Raw genomic sequence first — 23,064 nt, forward strand, 5'->3', positions numbered from 1 at the left:
TAAGAAAAAAAAGATTAATCAGGCAATTTCTACAGCACTACAGATTGACAAAAATCCAACATGCCTGCAGGATGAGAGCCCAGCGGAGGAAATGGAAGTCTCAAATTCCCAGCCATGAAAGTTTTGCAAGGCAATTTAAACCATTGCCGCAATGCGCAGAATCTATTACTGCACACCATTGCGGAGTGGTCAATTGCCTTGGCAGTAGTTGCAGAACCCTATAATGTCCCTGAACATCCACGATGGTTTGGAGATAATAGGGGTTCCATAGCTGTATACTGGGGAGGAGGGGAGGGAATTGCTTCTTGTTCCTTGTTAGAAAAGGGGCATGGCTATGTCGCTGTAGAATGGGGCCCTTTGGCTGTGGTTGGCTGTTATGTCTCTCCTAACATTTCTTTGGCTGACTACGAACGCTACTTAGACGCGGTAGGGTCTTGCATTCGCAGAAATTTGCCACGACCTATAATTGTTTTGGGTGACTTTAACGCCCATTCCAGAGTGTGGGGTAACAACCGAAATGGACCAAGGGGAGAGTCACTTCAATTGTGGGCAGCAGGACTTGACCTTCGTCTTTTAAATTGTGGGTCTATCAGCACGTGTGTTCGTTGGCAGGGAGAATCAATTGTAGATCTCACATGGGCATCTACTTCTGCTGTTCATATGGTTTCGGGATGGAGAGTCGCCGAAGAAGCAGTAACGCTGTCTGACCATCGGCATATTACCTTCGATGTAGTCCTAAATTCCCCGAATTATGACAACGTCAGTATTAGACACTTCCAACGACGTTGGTCCCTTAAGCGCCTCGATAGGAATCTTCTTATCGCTGCGGCTAATGTGGCTGCTTGGATAGGTCCTAATGATGCTAGTGTTTTGCCTGATCCGGAAAATGAGGCTATTTGGTTTAGGGACACTATGAGATCCATATGCGATGCTGCAATGCCGCGGGTTAAGAGACAAAGATATCGAGCTGCATATTGGTGGTCACAAGAAATTGCTTTGCTTCGAATTAACTGCTTGAGGTACCGACGTCAGTTTCAGAGGACTCGGAGAAGGAGACGATCCACAGCTGAAGAAGTTGCTACTGCTTATGAGAATTATCGGGATGCTTCAAAAGCGGTCCGAGATGCGATAACGGAAGCCAAAACTCGGTCTTGGAATGAACTTTTAGAGGGACTTGACAGAGATCCGTGGGGACGGCCCTACAAACTCGTACTTGGAAAACTTCGACCATGGGTTCCTCCTTTGACAGAAACTCTAGAGCCGAATCTGCTCGAAGGAGTTGTCAGCACTCTCTTTCCTGCAGACCGTGTGAGTTCTTCAGTTTCTTCCATAGCAACTGAGTGGTCTGTAGAATTAAATGTGACGGAAACTGAGTTGAACCGTGCAATTCGTCGATTAAGTGCTCGCAATACAGCTCCTGGGCCAGATGGAATACCGGGTCGAGCATGGGTGCTTGCTTTGAACGCTCTTGGTGATAGGTTAAGAAGACTATTCGATAGTTGTTTTTGTGCTGGCAAGTTCCCATCAATTTGGAAGGAAGCAAAGTTGGTCCTAGTGAGAAAGGAGGGTAGAGCAATTGACTCTCCATCAGCGTATCGACCGATATGTCTGCTGGACGAAGCCTCAAAATTATTTGAGAGAATAATCGCTGATAGACTTAACAAGCATTTATCTCTTGTTGGTCCTGACCTTGCTGATTGTCAGTATGGCTTTCGACAGGGGAGGTCTACGATAGATGCTATACTCCAAGTACGGTTGATATCTGAACAGGCTGTCAATCAAGGGGGAGTGGCATTAGCTGTTAGCCTGGATATTGTAAATGCGTTCAATTCTCTTCCCTGGAATACAATTAAGGATGCTCTTATATACCATAGAGTACCTTCTTATTTGCGAGCCATTATTAACGCATATTTAGATGGCAGGCGTATCCAATATGTGGGGCGTAACGGGCTGCAACAAAAGGAAGTGACGTGTGGTGTTCCACAAGGGTCCGTTTTAGGGCCTTTGCTATGGAATTTGGCTTACGATGCTGTCCTTCGCGTTACTCTACCTGATGGACTTCATGTTATATGTTACGCTGATGACACTTTGATTGTAGCTTGTGGAGACTCGTTTTTGGAGACAATTCAACTTGCTGAGCTTGGAGTGGCTAGGGTGGTGAATAAGATCCATGAACTAGGTCTGAAGATAGCGCCTCGTAAAACTGAGGCTCTATGGTTCCACAAGCTTCGTCGCGGTAGAGAACCTCCAACCCTCTCACTTCTGATTGACGATACGGTAGTTCAGATAGGCCGTCACATTAAGTATCTCGGATTGGTTCTAGATAGCCGATGGAAGTTTGATGAACACTTTAGTCAACTCATTCCACGTGTTGAAAAACTGGTAGGTGCGATGCACCGCATTCTACCTAACCTTGGAGGTCCTTGTGAGGAAGTTCGTCGCCTGTATGCAGGAGTAGTACGTTCAATGGCTCTTTATGGTGCTCCTGTTTGGTCAGAACGACTTTTAAATGTCCGTCGATGTAGAAAAAAATTCTATAGCATGCAGCGCAAAATAGCTATCCGTATAGTGAGAGGATACCGTACAATATCTTTCGAAGCGGCCACACTATTAGCACGTTTTCCCCCTCTAGACATATTGGCTGATATGGATGCAAGGGTGTATAACCAAATACGCTGTATGCGGCTTAGTAGCGAGGGCACATCATTTAGAACCTATGACAACATCAAGCGGCAAGAGCATAGTCGTGCTATCCAAATTTGGCGTGAAAGGCTTAATGAGCCACAAAATATGCATCAGCGCATTGTTGAAGCAATTTTGCCGTCTTTCGAGGCTTGGATAGGGAGAAAGGAGCGTATTACTTTCAGGCTTGCTCAAGTGTTCACTGGGCATGGCTGTTTTGGCCAATATTTAAATAGAATTGGGCGTGAGGTTTCAACGCAATGTCACCATTGCTCAGATGACATGGATTCTGCTCAGCACACACTACAAGTGTGTCCTGCATGGGAATGGGAAAGGCAAAACTTAAAGGAACAAACAAGTCAAAACTTGTCTCTACCAGCAGTAGTGTCGTCCATGCTAGCAGATAAATCTGCGTGGAGGGCAATGGTTTCATTCTGCGAAGTTGTTATGAAGAAAAAAGAAGATGCTGAGAGAGAAAGGGAAAGATCTGATCCCACTCGTAGGCGTCGAAGTCGACCGGTATGATGGTTGATTGTCAGCTGATGTTGGCTTTTTAACGGCGTGTGGTGATTGATTTCACAAGAGGTGTGCTTTTCAGCAAGGTACATAGGAAAACTTTGGATAGCATTCAGCGGTACCAAAGTTTCCCTGATTAGTGCCGTTGGCTGGTCGAGGGTGGTTTTAGTCGGTAGGAATCCGACATAACACGACTTTCAGTACCTGTGAAAGTCGGGTATCTTACAGAAGATTTCCCCCTCGTTAATAAAAAAAAAAAAAAAAAAAAAAAAGGCATTTTCTTCACTGGCTACACATTTAAACTTGCCCTATAAATATTATGCTTTGAGTCGCTCGGGAGATATTCACAGATTGTGTAGGTGTCTCGATGTTGCCTTTGTAGTAATTTATGTTCAACAAAAATACAAGACCTTAATCTAAACCAGTGGTTCCCAACCAGTGGTCCGCTGACCACCAGTGGTCCGCGGCAGTCACATATGGTCCGCGAATAATTTTAAAATTCAATTTTTTTAGGATTATTCTTACACTTTATTTTAAGTATACTTACATAGTGGTCCTTGCTAACAAGAATAATATAAAAGTGGTCCTGGATTCTCTATCACTATCGACTACCGACAACCGGGTAGCTATCGACATTTTGACATTTAGCATGTACTGCCAAAAAAGTTTTTACGACGCCCGTCAGAGGCGCTGATCAAATTTTCATACATAATTTCTCGATGACAGGTGGGTTGTTGGTAGTCGATAGTAATAGTGAATTGAGCTACCGGACTAAGAAAAGGTTGGGAACCCCTGATCTAAACATTCCAACCTCCAAGTCGAATCGGATAGAATCAAATAGCTGCGGTGAGAAAGGGTTGGACTAAATTCACTTGTATACTATTAACATTTTGTTTACAGCCCGACTGTTGATTCTATTACCTTACAAATTCACCAATTCAAATGACCCACAGAAAACCTAAAGCAAACACGACTGAATGTTAACGAAGCAAAATTGTGAAGTTACACTCGTTTGCAAATATTTTTCGAATCAAATCCATACATTCTCAATTTATTTATAAAAAATCAAAACTAGATCGTGACTTTTGAAAAATGAATTAGTTCGCTTCATATATTCCATTCATGTGCAGTACAATATGAATATTCAGGTCTAAACGTATTTTAGTGGTACGGAAACGCAGGGCATTGATCGAAATCGCTTGCAATCGGCGGCGTCGGTAAAATAGTCAAAACGAAACAAACGTACCGATAACGCTTCGATGCGTACCAATTGACTTTCAATTTTATTTGACTACTGGACAATACAGTTGCATATACTAACAAACAAACTTTAAAAAGAATAGTATTGTAATAACACGTACGAGCGGGAATATTAAAATTTTGAACACAATATTTAAAATTACTTTTTAAACGATATTTATTTTCAGGCCAGTACTAAGTTTATGCATACAATGTAATAAGTGTATATAAGTTCGCAATCCGCACTTTACCAGCGTGGTGGACTTGAGGCACAACACGTTCTTCATTATGGGTTGCGGCCCTTGACCAGCAGTGGGACATGAATAGGTAAAATATACATGAATATGGTGGATAAATGTGGACTGAATTAACTTTTTTTTTATTAATTTTGATGATGTAATTTAGTTGATAAGGTAAGCTTATATCTATTTCTTTTTCCCGTTACGACAAGACCACTTTGCGTTGTGTGTTAAAGTGTATACGCTCACCATTTTCATAAACGTAACAATAAAGTCTTATGAGGGGTATAAGTGGCGAATTAAAACGTGCTGTCGTATCGCCTAAGTCGAAGTTAGAATAACAACGACATTGGGAAGGAAAAACTTAGCACTCCAGTACTTTTTATTTTTTATTTATTTATAATTTCAACAGAGAATAACAACAATTACTTATTAATAGCAACAATAACCCACTAAGGATAAAACCTGTGCTATTCTGAGTCTATCTATTACTTAACCTAACAATTTCAAAGTCTTATCAAGGTAAATACTTTGTAAATAGTTTCCTTTTCAATTTTAGTGTCTTTACTTAGAAAAATGCAATTCTTTAAGATACTAAGCGTAGGTTGAGAAATGAAAGAAGCTATTTTTGAATCATTTTCTATAGAACAAATTGCTCGTGAGTTCTTCAAAGGTCATGGGCGTATCTCTACATTAATTCTCCTCGTTTACTTAGGACGCATAAAATAGGAGGTCAGTCTTTGAACAAGCCCTATATACGATAGTCATTTCTCAACTAAAAAGTATATATTCTTCTTATACTTTAATTCTATTGATGTCAATATCGAAAATAACTTTGACGTTTTTACAAGAGAAGCATTCCCGACGCATATTTAGGTCACCCTCGGGAACTTAATTAAACTTAATCTGGGTCCTCAATATTAATATACCTTTTCTTCTGCTAATATTTTATTTGGCAAAGAGGTCATGCTTTCTTATTTATATGCTTAAAACAAATGTTTCTGTTAAATAAGCAACCGCGCAGCGTTGGTCCCGAGATTTTGAAATTCAAATTCTGAAATAGTTTTTTTTTTATTTGATCCCATACTATGATATATCATAGTAAATAAAAAAAAGACCAAATATAAGTATACCAAATATAATAGCCATATATGGCTTAGGCTCGCTGTCTCTAAAATATAGGTAACGCCAAAAACAAAAATGACTAGACGCCAATACACCTTCGGGTTAAATAAATAAGAATAACAAGAAAATTAGATATGTATATTTTGATCAAATTGAGGCCTAAGTAAGTGGATATAAAGTAGTGAGATTATAGCAAATCCTGGCTCTAGACTGGTACAATATTAGGACAAATACATTAGTAGGGCAAAGTAATACCAAACAATATTGGCTTCAAGTCAAATGACAGCTCGTCAATGTAATGCTTTACTTAGGAAGTTATACTTAGTAATGTTCTAAGAAAGTATGTTTTTATTCTCGGTAATAATCAGTAGGAAACGAAATAAAAATATGGACATTGAATTTCGTGAATTGTTTTTCTTGGTGAAGTCTACATTGTATATTTTATTGATAGTGTAGAACTTTATGATTTTTACACTCGGTTGAGTAGATTCGATGCTCGCTTTATACTATACCTATAAATTATTTTAAGCATAACTTATTATGTTAAAACACGTCATTAAACGTCTTAAAATGTGTAACACCCAATTTTGTTTGATAATTATAAACACTCGAACAGAAGTTTATATCAATTATTACTCGATAATATGGGAACTATAGCAGGTATGTATCCTAAAGGCAGGGCGTGTTAGGTACATAACGGTGTGTAAACACGCAGCCACTCGAGACAAACGCGATCAAAATCTACTTAACTATACAAATGTGTAATAAATCAAATCATATCTGAGTCAAACAAGATAAACGAACGCTCCTAGAGTCGCGACCTACAAGTATTTGTTTTTTTTACAGAACTCTCAAATAAATATAAAACAATCAAATATTTTCCCAGTGTTTGCAACTCGCAAACGGCAATTTCATCGTAAATTTGCGGAAACAAGACGAATTTCATGTCGGACTACCGTCTTCGCTGTGAATTAGTTATTGTTTGCCTTTATATCTACGCTCAACGGAATCAACACGAGAAATTGTCTCGAGACGACTGAAATCTTTTTAAATATTTGTCCTTTCGTGCTACTTTGGTCGTGTTACGTCAGCCATGAATTAATTTTAAGGAACAAGTTAATATTGTTGTTGATGTAATCTATTATTCAATAGTAATGCCAGAAATGTTTGATTTAGAATTCTATTTTAAGTTGATTGGCAACCATGACTGATAACTGAAGAAAATGGTTAACGACCTTCATAGGTCAGAAAAGAATAATATTTTCGTGTAAAGCAGTTTTGTGTTACAGAGATATAGTTTTTGTCACCACCACGTAATAAAACTACCGAGTGTTAGTAATTCTGAAAAACAGCCTACTACCATAACTAATCTGCCTCTTTGGCGCAGTGGTTAAGGTCACCATGTCGCTACCATTGCGTCGCTCAGTCATAGGTTCGATTCCGACACGTAACTATTACTTGTGCGATATACAAGTATTTGTTTCGGGTTTGGTTGTACTTGGTGTCCGTTGTTTGTAAGCTTGTAAAAGTCACCGTGACACAAGAGCAATTCTTAATACAGCAGTCTTTTTTATGGAAAGAAAAAACAAAAATAAAGTAAATAAGTAATTGATATACAAAGTCCATACGTGTCAAATTATACCGTTTATCGTCCCACTTTCCTCATTACCTTTTCATATTATTGTCAGGAAACGAGGAAAACAGCATATAAAATGAAAATGAAATATTTTATTTCTGTATTGTGGTAAGATTGTTGATAAAAGTAATTGAGAGCTTGACAATGGACTCGGAAGTTAAGGAGCGTGATATTTTTGTTTTATTTTGCGTTTAAAACGTGACGTCACAATGACGGGATGAAAGGAAAATTGATAGAATGTATTTGTCTTCTATATTTTCTTTTTCTTTAAACAAATAACTACCGCACTAAAAAAAACATACAAACGACGGACACAAAGTATAACTAGACCCGAAATAATTATTTGTGGATCGAACTAATAATTAATTGTTCCGTGTGGGAGTCGAACCCACGACCTCCTGACGCAATGTTAGCGGCATGACGACGTAACCACTGCGCCAGAGAGGCAGTCGATATAATAGATAATATAGTATATCTGAGCTTGATACCTGAATAGTAGTAGGCAACAGGTATTCATGTTCGCTGCCTAATTATAAAGCTTCATTAACATGTCAAACTGTATTAGAGTTTCACGGAATTCTATTCAAATAGAGATATTCCGAATTCTGCATAATACATAATCCTTGATTCATGCTCTATGCCATTAACTTTTCAATATCCCTTTTTGATACCAAATTAAACTTTAAAAGCGATAACTTACAAAGAACAAAGTAATTAATAGCAAAAATATTTTCATCAAAACTAGAACGGCCCAAAACTAATTTAACCCACGAAAGTTCGCCTTTTCCCTGTGGGTCTATAGAAAATTATTGAAAAAGGTCGGTAGTAAGTTAAACGGATTTTTCCGAAGACTCCCGCGGGCATCATTCCGACGGTTAAAAACGAAATGTTGATTTTAACCCAAAACTCATTGGTGTACGTATTATTCGAATATCCTCGAATTGATGTAGGAAAGGGGTAAATTGAAATACGTTGCAAATTGTTATTTGCTTTTTTATTATATGATATTTTTAGAATAAACATGTGGATGGAGAATTGTAGATTCTGATCGTAATTTATAAACCGATATTATTTTTAGCAGGAATATTTCTGTTGTAAAATGTACAAAAGCCTTTGTTTGTAGTTAAAAACTTTGATGAAATCAAAGAATTCTCACTTATTGTGTCGCGTCAATTTGCTTTCGTATTAAAATAACTATCAAATTAATAAAGGATATTTATTAGGAACTCATAATAGCAAAAATAAGAAATTACGAAGCACGTCTGTTGAAGGACTAATTGGCATTATAAATATTTTAGCACCGGATTACGAAACAATATTTATATTATATATTATTTCCTAGATTATAAGTCCGACATTTTTATACTAGCGACAGAAGAAATGCCTTTCAAAACCCTGTTTAATCATTTACTCTGGAAATTATTAAACCTATTTATATCCACAGACTTATTTTATATCATTAGATATCTATAACAAAGAAGCCGAACTGCGTTTTATGGACTCTCTGACAAACAAGTTAATTATTATAGTAGTTTATCACTGAACTAACAGCTTATAAATCAATCTACCGTATCACTTTTCAAGAGAAAATCTCATTAATAACTGTGTCGGAGTCATCTTTGAATAAGCTAAGACAAATGTTTTGTCGTTTATTGGTGGAAACTGTACCAAAGTATTTTTTAATATTGTGTAGTATATTAGTATTGTATTATACTTATACTAAACTAATTGTTATAATTCTATGAGTCGTAAGTGTTATATTGTTATAACTCTATATTTTTAAAACGAATTTTGCCAAATTATATTAACAACTCGCTAAAAAGTTGTAAAATAGGTACATAAATAAATAAAAGGGCCTATTAAGTTAGTTCAAATTACTAAATTTTTACTACCTCGATATAAGGCCCTCAAAATCCAAAACACAGAGATGTTATCCACATACGTGATTCTCACTTGGTCACATGTGGCTAACGGATCAGAGTAAACAAGGAATTCCGTCGGTCAGATCTGTTGGGAAGATATACGGGCGTCGTAATCGGCGATCGGGCTCGCATAGTAACCACAGTTACCATGTGGGGCCACGGGTGAGGAAATAGAAATACACTATACTATAATAGCTATACTCCGTACTACTCTTTTGATCTGCTGTGCTCAGTACAGCAGCGCAATTTTCTACATTCGGTACTATCGAGTATCGAAAGTTTGGCTTTTAAAATACACTGCCATAATAGATCTTACAGAGCCCGGTAGAGCCGCTTAACAAATTTTCTTGTAAAATTTCACGATAGTTAGCCAGTTGTCGGTAGTCGATAGTAGTAGAAAATCAAGCTACTGTAGTGCGAACACAAATACTATTTATTAGAATGTAAAAAAAACTGTCGTATAGGATTCGTTATATTCCTAATCAAACAAACATTTAGCGTCATTTGGAATTTAGAGATAATACGTATGCAATTTATCATATAAAATAGGCACAACACCTGCCTGCTATAGTAAGTACCCATAATTTAGTCTCACAGTCGTGGGTCTCTAGTACGTCACTAGAGGTCATATCATCCAAATAAAAATTCGCTCAGCAATAACGTCGCCATATACACTGTAAAGGCACTACAAAGGACGTCCATTGGGTCAAAGAACAGACGCTAATAAAATCAAAGAGGAGGAAGTCGATAAAATTTAATGTTTAATTACAGTCCGTGCGGGGCGGTAAATCAAATTATACTGGCCATCACTTTGTACCTTTGTCCGGTCATTTGGCTCCCTTAGATCTATCTCCTAGTGATATTTGACTGAGAAATGCTTTTACTAACCGTTCTTTAATTCAATTTCTTAGTACCAAAGAGAAAATGGAAGAAAAATATTGAAGTCTTGCTGCGAATTCCAATTGGTGTGGGGTGTAGAGTTATTGAATTTAAAAAGAATTCAATCGATTCAATGCTTATTAGTTTTTAATCTTCTTTGCTGAGAATTACCGAGTACTTATTTACTTTATTGTTGAAAGCTATGTGAGATTAATTCCAGGGCGTCATCAATTTAACTACGACATTCAAAACTATTTCATATTGGCGTCAGATGCATGATAAACCGCATCATGATGTCGAATTAATTACAAATATCAATTGAACACGAAATATGAAATTAATAACAACGTGTTTGCGACGTGATGGTATTTATCGGTAACAAACAGCGGGCGTCATATTTGCATTTTGTTAAACCGGATTAACTAACCGACATCATCCACACATTTACATACCGCCGCGCCTCACACATTACACATCAATAACAAGTACAAACACAAACGATATGTGATATTAGTCTTCATTCATCTGTCTTAACGTTACCACGTCTCTGTATAACCGCCTCAAACAAAATCTATTGTTGATACATTCAGTCCTATTATCATGCAAGTATATTCAGTACGAAATTGAATAATCAAATCTTCATCAACACAAAACATCCGCTTAAAGTAGAACAGCCGAAATCAGAACACTATCCTTGTTTCATATTCATTTACGTTATAAATGAAACAGTGATAGTAACATGTACTCATTTATCTCGAACACGCTCCTTGAATATTAACAGAGAACACATTAACACTGTATCAAATAATAACTCATATAAAAGTGTAATCACAATTTACACACCATTATCTTAACGATATCATGACCAAAGGTGTCTCTTTGCAGGTTGCACGGACATGAAGGCTTAAATGGGGCGAAGGCAATTAAATTAAAAACTAAGGTTCCTTGCACGATACGCAAATACTCGTACAGACTGCCGATGTTTGCTCTCGGAACGTTATCACTTGATAAGTTAGAACACAAGCCGCGCGCAAACAACGTTATCATGGTAACGTTCTTACTGGGGACATCGAGGTTCTCCGCAGACTCCGCTCCAGTCAGGCGTGCCACGCAAAACACCTGAGGCTCGAGTGCACTCATCTCTTGCGTCAACGCGACGCGATGGAACTTGACACCAGATAGATCTGTGAAAGTGATTCATGTGACTCAAAGTGTTAGTGTAAATAGTCAAGCCAAAGAACAAAAACCAAAGCTATTTAGCTCAAATTACTAGTCCAGAGTAAAGAACGGCGTCAAACTGGAGGACTTACAGACGTTGGACAACAGCCCCGACGTTGTAGAGAATGTCAGCGCGAAGGTGGAGGAGTGCCTGGCGAGGAACGTCGACGTGTCGGACAGGTTCTGCCCGGCATACTTCGACGGGCTGCTGTGCTGGGACCCCACGCCCTGGAACACGCTCGCCATACAGAGGTGCTTCAGCGAGTTCCATGGCGTCCAGTACGATGACACACGTAAGTACTTTTTCTTCAATAAGTATCTGGTGTAAACTAGAATTTTAGGCGAGACGAGTATGTTGCGGCATCAATAACTCCTAATCTACGAGACCCGTTTACGTCACGTTCATAATCTATTCACCATAGTTTGTTTAATTTGATAACAGATTTTATGAAAATGTACTTATTTTGGGAAAATAACTCGCACTTGATAATGTAAAAGTAGATGAAACTATAGCGCACCTACTGAGTTACGCATTAAGTCCTTTGGGAATCTTTTGTGTGATGTAAAACAAAGGACAGTGTTGCCTGAATGTTACCATTTTCTATTCAGTCAACTCTTTTTGTTCTTCAATTTTTTTTGTTCAAGACATTCGCTTTCCCGCACCGCACTCTATTTCTTCAGCTCCACAAACGTAAAATGTTTTTCGCGAATGTAATATTTATCACCTTCAGACTTTTCCTATTTATATTTGGCTAACAATTTAGTTGGTTAAAATTTAGTTCAGAGCCTAAACATCACAAATCGTAATTTCTTAGTTAACTGGAAAATAATCAAAGAATTTTATCCCTTCACTTGTCATTTATTTTTCGAACCTTTCATATACCAAAAGAATACGATTCCAATTTATTTGTGGCGAACAACAAATGGAAATGAATAAAGGTGAAAATCCTAATGAATGCTAAACCAAATTCCGTAGGCATTTGCACGTCACAATTCACAATCAATAGCGGATTAAGATCACATAAATATCCCTTAGCTAGATTGAGACACGAGGCAGGGGAAATAATTGAAACTGTTTTATTTGCACTCCGGGATTAACTTTAAGGCATTGAAACGAAACAAAAGTAGAGAACTTTTGTTTTCAATGCCTGGGCTTATTTTCGAGTAACTCGATTTGTTTGTATTAAAGCGTCGCAGTCGAATTATGTAGTAAAGTAAACAATAGAAATCGGAAAATTGTTGACCTTGTTAATGTTTTTGACATCCAACAAGGTTATAGCTATTGATTGTATTTGTGATTTAGAAACACTTATGCGAAGATAAGAAGGCATTTGCTGAACTCCTCCGAGTTCACCAATTTCAAATGCCAATGACTTTATTAAATTTAATAAACTAGTTGTACTATGCGCGTTGCTACGCCACCAATTTTCATTTTTACGATTCTTTATGGATAATCAGACAAACATACATTTTAATATATCTAGATCATTAGAAGTATATATAGGTTTTTGCAAGATGCTTAACATGCGTGTAATAAGATTACTTATTAGTTTTATTCGGGTATTTTTTCTTGAATTTTGAGAATGATTTCGAATTCAAAATGGCCAAGTTATCCTTATTTAATGCGCTTCGAATAAGCATGGCCAATGTTATTAAATCACACCAGTCTTATGAAAAATCTATTAAAACAGGTACTTGCCACTTGCATGTAGCGATTAAATCCCTATATTGATGGGTTACAAACTTTTGTCCTAGTTTCCAAATTGTTTTTAATAGTTCTAAAACTGCTAGCGGAAATTAAACATCCGACGGCTTTTATGTTTCATATTGCTTTTAACAAAATTTTTCATTACAAAGTTAGTTTTGATTCACATGGGAATTCTGCTTTGTTGTTAGGTAGTGTTTGTTATTTCATATTTTAATGTGCGATGAGTTACAAGAATCTCGCCAATTCACTTTGGTAACTAAAAAAACTCTATCATCTATACTAATATTATAAAACTGAAGAGTTTGTTTGTTTGTTTAAACGCGCTAATCTCAGGAACTACTAGTCCGATTTCTTTCAGTGTTAGATAGCCCATTTATCGAGAAAGGCTATAGGCTATATATCATCACGCTGCGACCAATAGGAGCAGAGTTCCAGTAAAAAAGGTTACAAAAACGGGAAAAATTATGACTTATTCTCTCTTATGTGACGCAAGCGAAGTTGCGCGGGTCAGCTAGTGTAGCTTATAAGTGTTTTAGTCTTGCAATATTAACGTACCTCATCATATAGACAGGATTAGTCATAAATATACTATTATTAGTTTTATTATGACTAATCCTAATCTGACTATCTGATACTGATCTGTACTATCTGATCTGACCGAAATAAATATTGTAGATATGATTTTATACAGTAAACTCAGACAATTTTTTTTAACACGCTAGCTTTATAGATGTTTCTTTCTGTGACTTCCGAAAGTGATCGGAATAAAAACTTCTTTCGTGTTTATCAAATATTTTTGACAGATTTTTTAATAGTTCAAATTAACGAGTTGATTTTCTTTCAATCTTGTTCAGTAACCTTTTGCACGAGTAACAAATCTCAGAACATGATAATGCGTTCATAATAATATTAATATTTAATATTACAAGAATACAAGAAATAGGAACAGAATAAGGTTGCGGCACAACAAACATTGCTATAATAATGAATAAAATCCGTTGTTATTTCCACTACACAACGCCCGACTTCAACAACAATACAGTTAGTTATTTTTTGAAACCACAGGTCGTTCAGATCTAAGGCTATGTTTCTTAAGAGTTTTTCGTACAAATTACTCTAGCAACTATTTCGTGTCAAGTAAATTTTACACCCAAACTTCCAATAAAAAAAATCGTTTGTGAACTATGAGTAGGTACTATTTAACCAGTAATCTGACTCCAATTCATGCAATTACAAAAGTTCGCAGTTTGAATGCAAACGTGTAAAATCTGTAAATTGAAACACAACATATCGTGAATATTATCAAAATTAAATTAAATCCTAATTCAAAGTGCACCATCGAAACTAATCGGCTTATATAATTACAGAATTAATCGACTAATTTCACCTCGTACGTTACAAACAAAAGCTGGAACACATGACAAACATCGTAGCACGGTAATTTCAGCCTATTGTTAACACTACACTAATTATTGTTCGTGTATTACTTAAGCCATATCAATCAAGTCGCGTGGTCGGCAACATGAGATCAACGAAGTAATCTATCAAACGTAATCGTAGCATTCAAGACAAATTGAAGAATAATTCATTTGTTTTTCATTGTGGTAACGTTGAAAGCCTGCGGTATTTTTCAACTCTTAATAAATTTACTAAGCTTTTCTTGATAATTTAACTCAGTTTCATTTACTAGTGCGCAACTAACATGTTTTTGTCTAAGCTGTTTAAATTGTAATGAGCCGACTAGAATACCTTTTTAACTTTTTGCTCACCTTATAAATTCTTCGATTTACAAATATTGCATTAAACTAACAAGATGTCACGTTAATCAAACTTTAATATAAATAATGATGATTGTGCTTTTCTTTAAAGTAACTTTGCGTCCAACTATTATCAAATCTTTTATAACCCTTATGTGCCCTTGTTGCGGCTTGGCTGACTTCTAAAGCAAAGACTCTTATTTCACATCCGTTTAATCAAACTAAAATACAACAAAACAAACATTAGTACACGTCGTGTTTGAAATCTCAAGAATCCAACAATACAGCGTGTGCTAATGTGGTTATTAATCAGGAGTAACGAAGACGTAACGCAAACAAGGAAATATCTCACGTTTTGTCTCCAGTGTATTGTGGAAATGCTACTATCTTGTTGATTCAGGCACATTTACTTGGGTTGATGGAAAGCGTGGGATAGGAAAAGCTAGGATATCAAAGTTTTAATGAAATGTACTTCTATTTACGCGGCGTTTTTATCAATGAGGATGCGAAACGATGTGTGGAAGAAATGCGCTGAAAGTGATTATCAGTTGGGTTTCCTAGCCTCACTTTAGCTATCGTGTTGGTGTTGTTTTTTACAAACATTTGGTGGAAAACAAATCCCTATTGAATACGAGTTGGAATCTAGTCAAAGTCTTGATTTGGTCTGTGTTTGTTAAATATTACAATATTGATATATTACAGTCTGAAAATTGAAAAAGTACGTCTTACTTTGGGCTTCAAAAGTAAAAGGTATTGAATGGAAAATCTTAAGCATTATTTGATATTACCTTAATAAAACTATAAATAAATCAATGACGTACAACTTTCCATACTCCACACATAATCTACCGATCCTACTTCCTAAATATTTCTGTAAGCGTGTCCAAACACTGACATAATCGTTTAATCCATCAGAGAACGCATCAAGGATGTGCATGGAAGGTGTGTGGCGGAACTATTCGAACTATGCGAACTGCACGGAGCGTATGGCCAACGTGTCGCCGACTGACGTCACCAGTCACATATACCTCGCCGGCTACTCGCTCAGCTTAGCTGCGCTGTCACTGGCTGTGTTCGTCTTCCTTTACTTCAAGTAAGTATAATTTTCGGTTCATTAATATTTTGATATCTGTGCATGTTTATGCTGTAATTTCCAGATAAAATACCATTCTGTCGACGAATCGGAATAACAGTAATTGAACAAATATTTTATTTTATTAATCAACTGCGTTCACGTTTTTTGAAAAATAAGCACAAGTTTATTGATATTGTCTGACGAACATAAATTATACACATACTTAGAAATACATTAAAAATATGTGAGCAATTTTGCGTTTTAAAACAATATATTAGCATATTTTTTTTGGCTTTTGGAAGGGGGTAACCCTCCCCAAAGCCAAAAAAAATATGCAGAAAACTCTTAGATATCGAAACGATAAATAAGATTACATTTCCGCATATATCTTAGGGAATAGGGTTCGGACGTGACCGATGACATAGGGTCGGAACTATACATAACTAGACCTTCCTAGCTTAATATCTCATATACTTTGAGTGTACTTCCATTTATTACAAATAAGCGCTCTATTTATAGATAAAAGGGCACTTTTCTGTAGAAGAAACATTAATTGAAGTAAAGATATCGGCCTGTTTCTATGATATAGAAGTTACAATGAGAGTGACAGAAGGCTATCATTTCTTGTGTAGTGTGTACCGGCTATGACAGCAATTGCTTCAGTTCTGTCTCATATATCCGTAAATAAATGTTCTAGACAAACACTTGGAAAGATTTCTTTTGTAAGACTGTCTTGATAGATGTTCCACTTATGTAATAATAGCGACAAATATTATGAGACATGTAAGTCTTTTCTAATTTGTTGGATAATAAATAGTTTCTCGACAAAAATAAATATATCGTATTCGTAGCACGATTCTCTGCAGGCGGTATTGTCAATTAACAAAAGTGTGACATTTAAAATATTCTGCAAAAAATTTCCCGCGGTGCCCGCTAGAGGCGCTTATCAGATTTACATACAAATTTTGTCGATAGCTACCTGGTTGTCGATAGTCGATAGCAATAGGAAATCGCCCATATGAGTTGCCTGGGCAGTGTAAAAATATGGAACCTGCATGTTCACCAAACATGTGTGATGTATCAAAAGCATTACCTACTTACGTTAGCATAAATAATCTGATAATTATGACCTAGGATCGAGTGTAGCTCGCCGGGGGACGATAATTTTCGGTCCTTCATTAAACCTTGTTACTCGAGCTATCATTACACGCTTGAAAGACTAGTGTTCCTAAGCGGATAGTGGACATTATTTATTTATTTTCTCTATTCGACACCACATCCCCGTATAAGGGTGGTGGCTTTGATACCTACATGAAACAAATCTTAATGTGATCCACACATAGTTGGTACGAATCATTTTGTCGGTATGTAGCATTTAAAAGTCCCTTCTAGTAAATATTTTTCATGTAAGGTGGGTAGTCCAAATAAGCACCATTTCTTAAATTTCACTCACTTCTATATACATAGGCGGCCATTCGAAACCGAGATAATACAAGGAAATGTAAGAAATCGGCCTTATTAAGACATGGGCCTTATGTGGGTTACCCACCTAATATTTTAAGGAAAGCAATGTATAATATGTAGATCATTATAACAAATAGCTTAGAATCTCATTGTTTTTACTTCAGTATAATAAGATTGCGATTAACAAAAATCTTCATTGTTATTTGATAAGGTATCGTTAAGCTCACATTACCAATTTATTCTTAAAAGTAACTGATACAAAATTTTCTACTTTCGAAAAAAATATTCTTAGAAAAGCAATTTGAATATCAGATATTGAAACGATCAAACTGATAAATATGAGATGCGCTACCGAATAGATAAAGTATACACGTGATAGTAATTTACTACATTTGTGGATCAATCATGTCTGAAACGGTGAGTAGATAGCGGAGATAAACTGGCGTTTATCAAGATCTCTGGTACGAATGTGGGACGTGTTTAGTAGTGCATTGGAGAAGACATATACACACTATAATATTACTATGAACCTTTAAATACGTAATTCATACTCGTAACCAGTGGTCCTATTAGTCAAGATGTATGAAGCAAAAGAAGGTTGAAAGGATCGTACTAAGTGGCGTACTTTTGTCTCTGCTAACCCCTATGGTAGCAAGGCGAGATTTTATGCATATATGTAAAAAACTGTATCAAATTTCAAGTGCTATGATTCGCATGATTCAAACTAATATGTCCCACACATGTGGTGGTTTATAAAAGGTTCATTTTCACGCATTATTATTTCGTCAATAACTTAATATTGAGTATTGCTTTATCTTTGTTACTCAGTGGCAACCTTTAAATAATTCGCATAATCATGACTACTTGTAATATTACCAAGTACAATAAATATGTTTACCTGATAACTGACAAATAAATAATATCTAAGTAACAATATGTGTACAAAAGCAATATATTGAATGTTTATGATTAATAAGCATCTTCGCAGCATGGGAACAATTTTTCATACGATTTGCAAAATACTACAATATATATTATAGTATTATATAATCCCTTACTTAACAGTGGGCAGAAGTGGGCTGAAAAGATAGATAAATAGATAGATTGTAAAATACACTACGCCTTGTAAAAGTTCTATAAAGCTCAAAATGAAATTGACAACATTTGGTATCAATTTTAACATCCGTACAAAATTTTAGGATGTCATTTTTAATTTTGCCAAGCTTAATTAGGTACAGCTAATCCTTCAGCTATAAACTCTAACATCAATTAAAACATTCCGTAAAACCCAAATAGTAATCAACCATATCCTTTTCAAATTTACCAAGCTTTGATTTCACTTTTAATCAGAGTATTAAATGAATACGTTTACTGCAAAAGGGATCTTCAAAGCTATATGTTGATTAATTGAAATCTTTGAGTGAAATCACTGTAATTGAAGATAGCATGGACGGTTTTCTCCAAAGGAACATCCTGTAGAAATGGCCACGCCATAGCAGTGCGTCTCACTTCAAAGGCATCGGATTTACATGGCGTTGTATTAATTACAATATTTTACCCTTTCATTTAGACTAAAAAAGAAATTTTAACACTATTTTCGAAAGCTTTACGGATAATCTTCATTCAATTAAATTAGGTACTTGCAAATTATAGTTGAAAAGTTACGTTGGAAAAGACGATATTTAATAGCATATCACCTTCCTAAGCTATAGGTTACCAAAATAATTTGTTATTTATTTTTTTAAGTATTTATAATAATTAATAAAAAAACATACATACGCCTACCATGATATAATATTGTACTATCTTATACTTATTAAATAGACATTATTTTAATTATCATCATATCACAAGATTTTTATTCAAACCATTCTATACTTAATCTTATATACTCTTCTTGTAGGATATTTACATATGTGATCCTATTTGTTTAAGAGAATTTATTTTACACGTGGAAACGGGCTATACATAACAAAACAGGCTTTCGATAACTTGTTTATATATTATGGAAATCTGATCATTATGAAGCTAGTACATATACACGCCTAAGGTTTTATTATTTTTAGTTATTCGATAAGTACTTAAAGCAAAAAAAGTATTTTCTTAATCTCCTATGAATCAAGTTATTTAATTAGTTAGTTACTTAAATGCTCTTTTCTAGCTTACGTCCAATCCAATTGATTGATTATACGGAATGTCTAAAATCTATTTAGTATTACGCGTTAGACGTTACAACAAAATTTAAAATAAGAGGCGTAGAATAACATGTTACTTAAACTATATGACCTGTACCTCGATTCTCTATCACTATCGACTACCGACAACCGGCTAGCTATCGAAAATGTTTCCTACGACACCCGTCAGAGGCGCTGATCAGATTTTCATACAAAATTTCTCGATGACAGGTCGGTTGTCGGTAGTCGATAGTAGTAGAGAATCGAGCTACTGTGCCTCGATTCTCTACTACTATCGACCTGTCATCGAGAAATTTTGTATGAAAATCTGATCAGCGCCTCTGACGGGTGTCGTAGGAAACATTTTGGCAGTACATTCTTAATGTCAAAATTTCGATAGCTAGCCGGTTGTTGGTAGTCGATAGGGGTAGAGAATCGAGACACTGTGGTGTCTCGTAGATAAATTATGTCGACACCCACAAGTCTACGTCTATTTACTTAATGGCTGCATCGGGACACCTCACATCAGCAGGGTTCCCACACTTTAGACTAATAGTACATTATACATAGTACCTGAATGTATGTAGATTGTAGTAGTAAGTGTAACCTAGAGTGAGGCACGGTGATTTATTTCTCAGGTAGTGTAATCAGTTTAAGTGTCGTTTCTAAGTGGTAATAAGTATCTGCACACATAATAAAATCTATTTATATCTAGACAAACTGTAGATACTTTATGGTCTTAAATGTGTGACATTAAGAATAGGTAATTGACGACTTTGCTACGTTAAACTGAATTTTAAGAAGAAATAGGTTATCAATTCGACTGTCTGTTTTAAGGCACATTCATCGGCTCCAGTGTAACTCTAAAAGAATTTAATTTATTAGGCATAGAATTTTTACTATAGAGTGTTTAAAATGTAGACAAAAAAGGTCGTAAGTATTGTATCAATAGTTCGTAATTGCTATACAAATCTACGATTAATTCGATCTATTTTTTATTTAATGACTTTTGTTATTTAAAACCCGTGACCGATTATAACAAAAAACTCCAAAGCCTCGGGACATCCTTTTATACATTCAAACAAAGTTTATTTATACGACTCATTTGTGCGTATGTCCGTCTGTCACAAGCCGGATTCCAAACGAGGCCTTTGGCAAAAGTTAAAGCTTTATACATGTTCTATTTAGCTAATGCTTCACGTATTATTCTACGGTTTGAATAAAGCCTCCGACGCTAATGTACTAATGGTGGAAATAGTCGTTTGTATAGAACAAGATATTGTAAGAATGTATTGCTGACCGGTTTGTTTATACATGTTGAATGATAATACGGTCGTTAATACGTACATACTAAATATAAACCTATACCTTAATACGGACTATTGCTATAAATAGAAAGGATCGTAAACGAATAGGAATTTTAGTAAATATCGCTTTATTTACTTATCTACATACGTAGAGTCTCGCTTCCTTCTCATAGGCAGAGACCATAAAACGCTTTACTTCCCTAGCTTCATCCATATCCTTACATCTTGAAGGCCGCCGATTACGAATAATATGTACCTGACCTTTTTGCAAGACATCGCCTTATATCTGTTTTGCATTGACTAACAATAAAATAAAATAATGAAGTATCATTTAGTTGAGACATTATGTACGTAACAACACCGCAAATCGCAAACCAGATTTATTATAAAAGTCTCATCATCTGTACTTAAATAACACATCAAGCAATTTACTCAACAACCATTTAGCAAATTGAGACATCAATCATTTGTTTACTGAATAAACGGAAATAATTAAGTAGAAGCATGTGAGCGCAATCAGAACTTAAATAAATACATTGCTAATTGCAATGTATTTATTTAAGTAAATTAAGTAAATAAAAACTCTCAAAATAAATTGAAACAGACCAATGTTGACACATTAATATAATTTGTACAAATTGTGGTACAAATCATATTAATTTCGGTGGCGGAACCGACGCAGATTGCATTCCACATTTAGCGCAAATTGAATTTGATATACAAATAAACGCGACACAATTTGATCAGCAAAGTTATACGTGTGGATCGAAAAGTTTTACGGAATTAATTTGTGGCTGCTTTTTGTCTACCGCCGCAATGTTCAGAAATGGTTTTGTGGATCGTTTAATTTACTGATTCTGACAAAAAATATATATTTAGACGCGACAAATTTAATTGTACATACATACATAACATCGCGACTTCTTCCCATAAATTTAGTCGCATACATAATTAACTTCCCTAGACAAACGATTTATTGAAATCAATCAACAAGTGGTCTTGAAGACGCATAAAAAACAATATACATATTTCAAGATAGATTACCACGTTGAGATAAAATACATTTATTATTGAATTTTAAACATTACGATCATATAACTTATATAAATGAGTTTGTAATTCCAAAAGAACAATCAGATACACACGCAAACAGTTGAATATTGTTACGAACAAAACATAACCCACATTTTTCTTAGAAAGAATACTAAGAACTTTGCAAACTCTTATTGAGGTTCTTTATATCATTATCTTTAGAGGCAAAAACCCAAGTTCCCTTACAATAAAAGCGTTTGTTTATTGTTTTGCCTTAGTTCCTTAAACTGATTCCTTTCGCAAACACTGTAACTGCTACTATAGTACCCTATTGAACCGATTGACCGCCTTTTTCAGTGTCTAGACGGTCTAAATGCTATTTGCTGACTTGCAAACATTTAAATGAAGTAAAAAATACTTTTACAAAGCGCGTTCTAGATTTCTTTTGTAGCAATAAAGTATACAACTTGGAATGTTAGGATACCCTTTACGTATTTTCCTTTTTTATGAGTCAACCTTTTCTCTACAATAACAGTTTCACGATGCAAGTTTAAAATGTCTTGAAGTTTATTTTCTATGATAAGAATCAGCAAGAATTGCTTCAGGTATTATATTTTATTATGCTGGAGTACCACATCGTAAATATTTAAGTATACTTGTCATGCATCTAGAAGATAAAAATAAAGCTTGCAGAATGCACGTTTCAAATATTCGTAGTACGTTGGAGACACAAGGGGACTGTTTTATGTTTTGAGTTCCTTCACCGGCGCGTTATAGTACCTAGACAGACTTTATGACGTACACTCGACTATATTAAGTGAATCTGGTTTTATGCAACTGTTGTACAGTCAGCTCCAAAAGTAGCTGATCATACACAATCTTTTGAAACCTTATATACTGAAGTGTGTACATTATAACATTTGCCATTGATTGAAATGTTTAATTCTAACTCATTCTACCTGATTTTGCTTAGTTATTTTTTAAAGTTACGTAGCACAGAGGTTTTGAAAATACGAAGTTGTTAAGCGACTTTTGGAACTGACTGTATCTAGGGATTTTGTTTGACTAGAAACGTAGGATCACATGTTTTC

At 35.6% G+C, this 23,064-nt stretch overlaps 1 protein-coding gene across 7 annotated transcripts in view; it reads left to right on the forward strand.

Moving 5' to 3' along the window:
- Dh44-R2 (Diuretic hormone 44 receptor 2) overlaps positions 1 to 23,064 on the forward strand; it is a 174,664-nt gene that overhangs the window by 133,933 nt on the left and 17,667 nt on the right. For 6 of the 7 annotated variants that reach the window (XR_012959847.1, XR_012959848.1, XM_076125116.1 and 3 more), the window contains 2 exons: positions 11,124 to 11,749; positions 15,837 to 16,014. Coding sequence is in view for 5 of the 7 variants with exons in the window: in XM_076125116.1 (XP_075981231.1) it covers positions 15,851 to 16,014 (164 nt within the window). In the remaining 2 variants the exon portion in view is untranslated. Of the gene's footprint in view, positions 1 to 10,761; positions 10,841 to 11,123; positions 11,750 to 15,836; positions 16,015 to 23,064 lie in introns of those variants that run through there. The other variant, XM_076125118.1, reaches the window with a different exon arrangement.

Source organism: Anticarsia gemmatalis, chromosome 17 (assembly GCF_050436995.1).
Source record: "Anticarsia gemmatalis isolate Benzon Research Colony breed Stoneville strain chromosome 17, ilAntGemm2 primary, whole genome shotgun sequence".
Classification (NCBI taxonomy): domain Eukaryota; kingdom Metazoa; phylum Arthropoda; class Insecta; order Lepidoptera; family Erebidae; genus Anticarsia; species Anticarsia gemmatalis.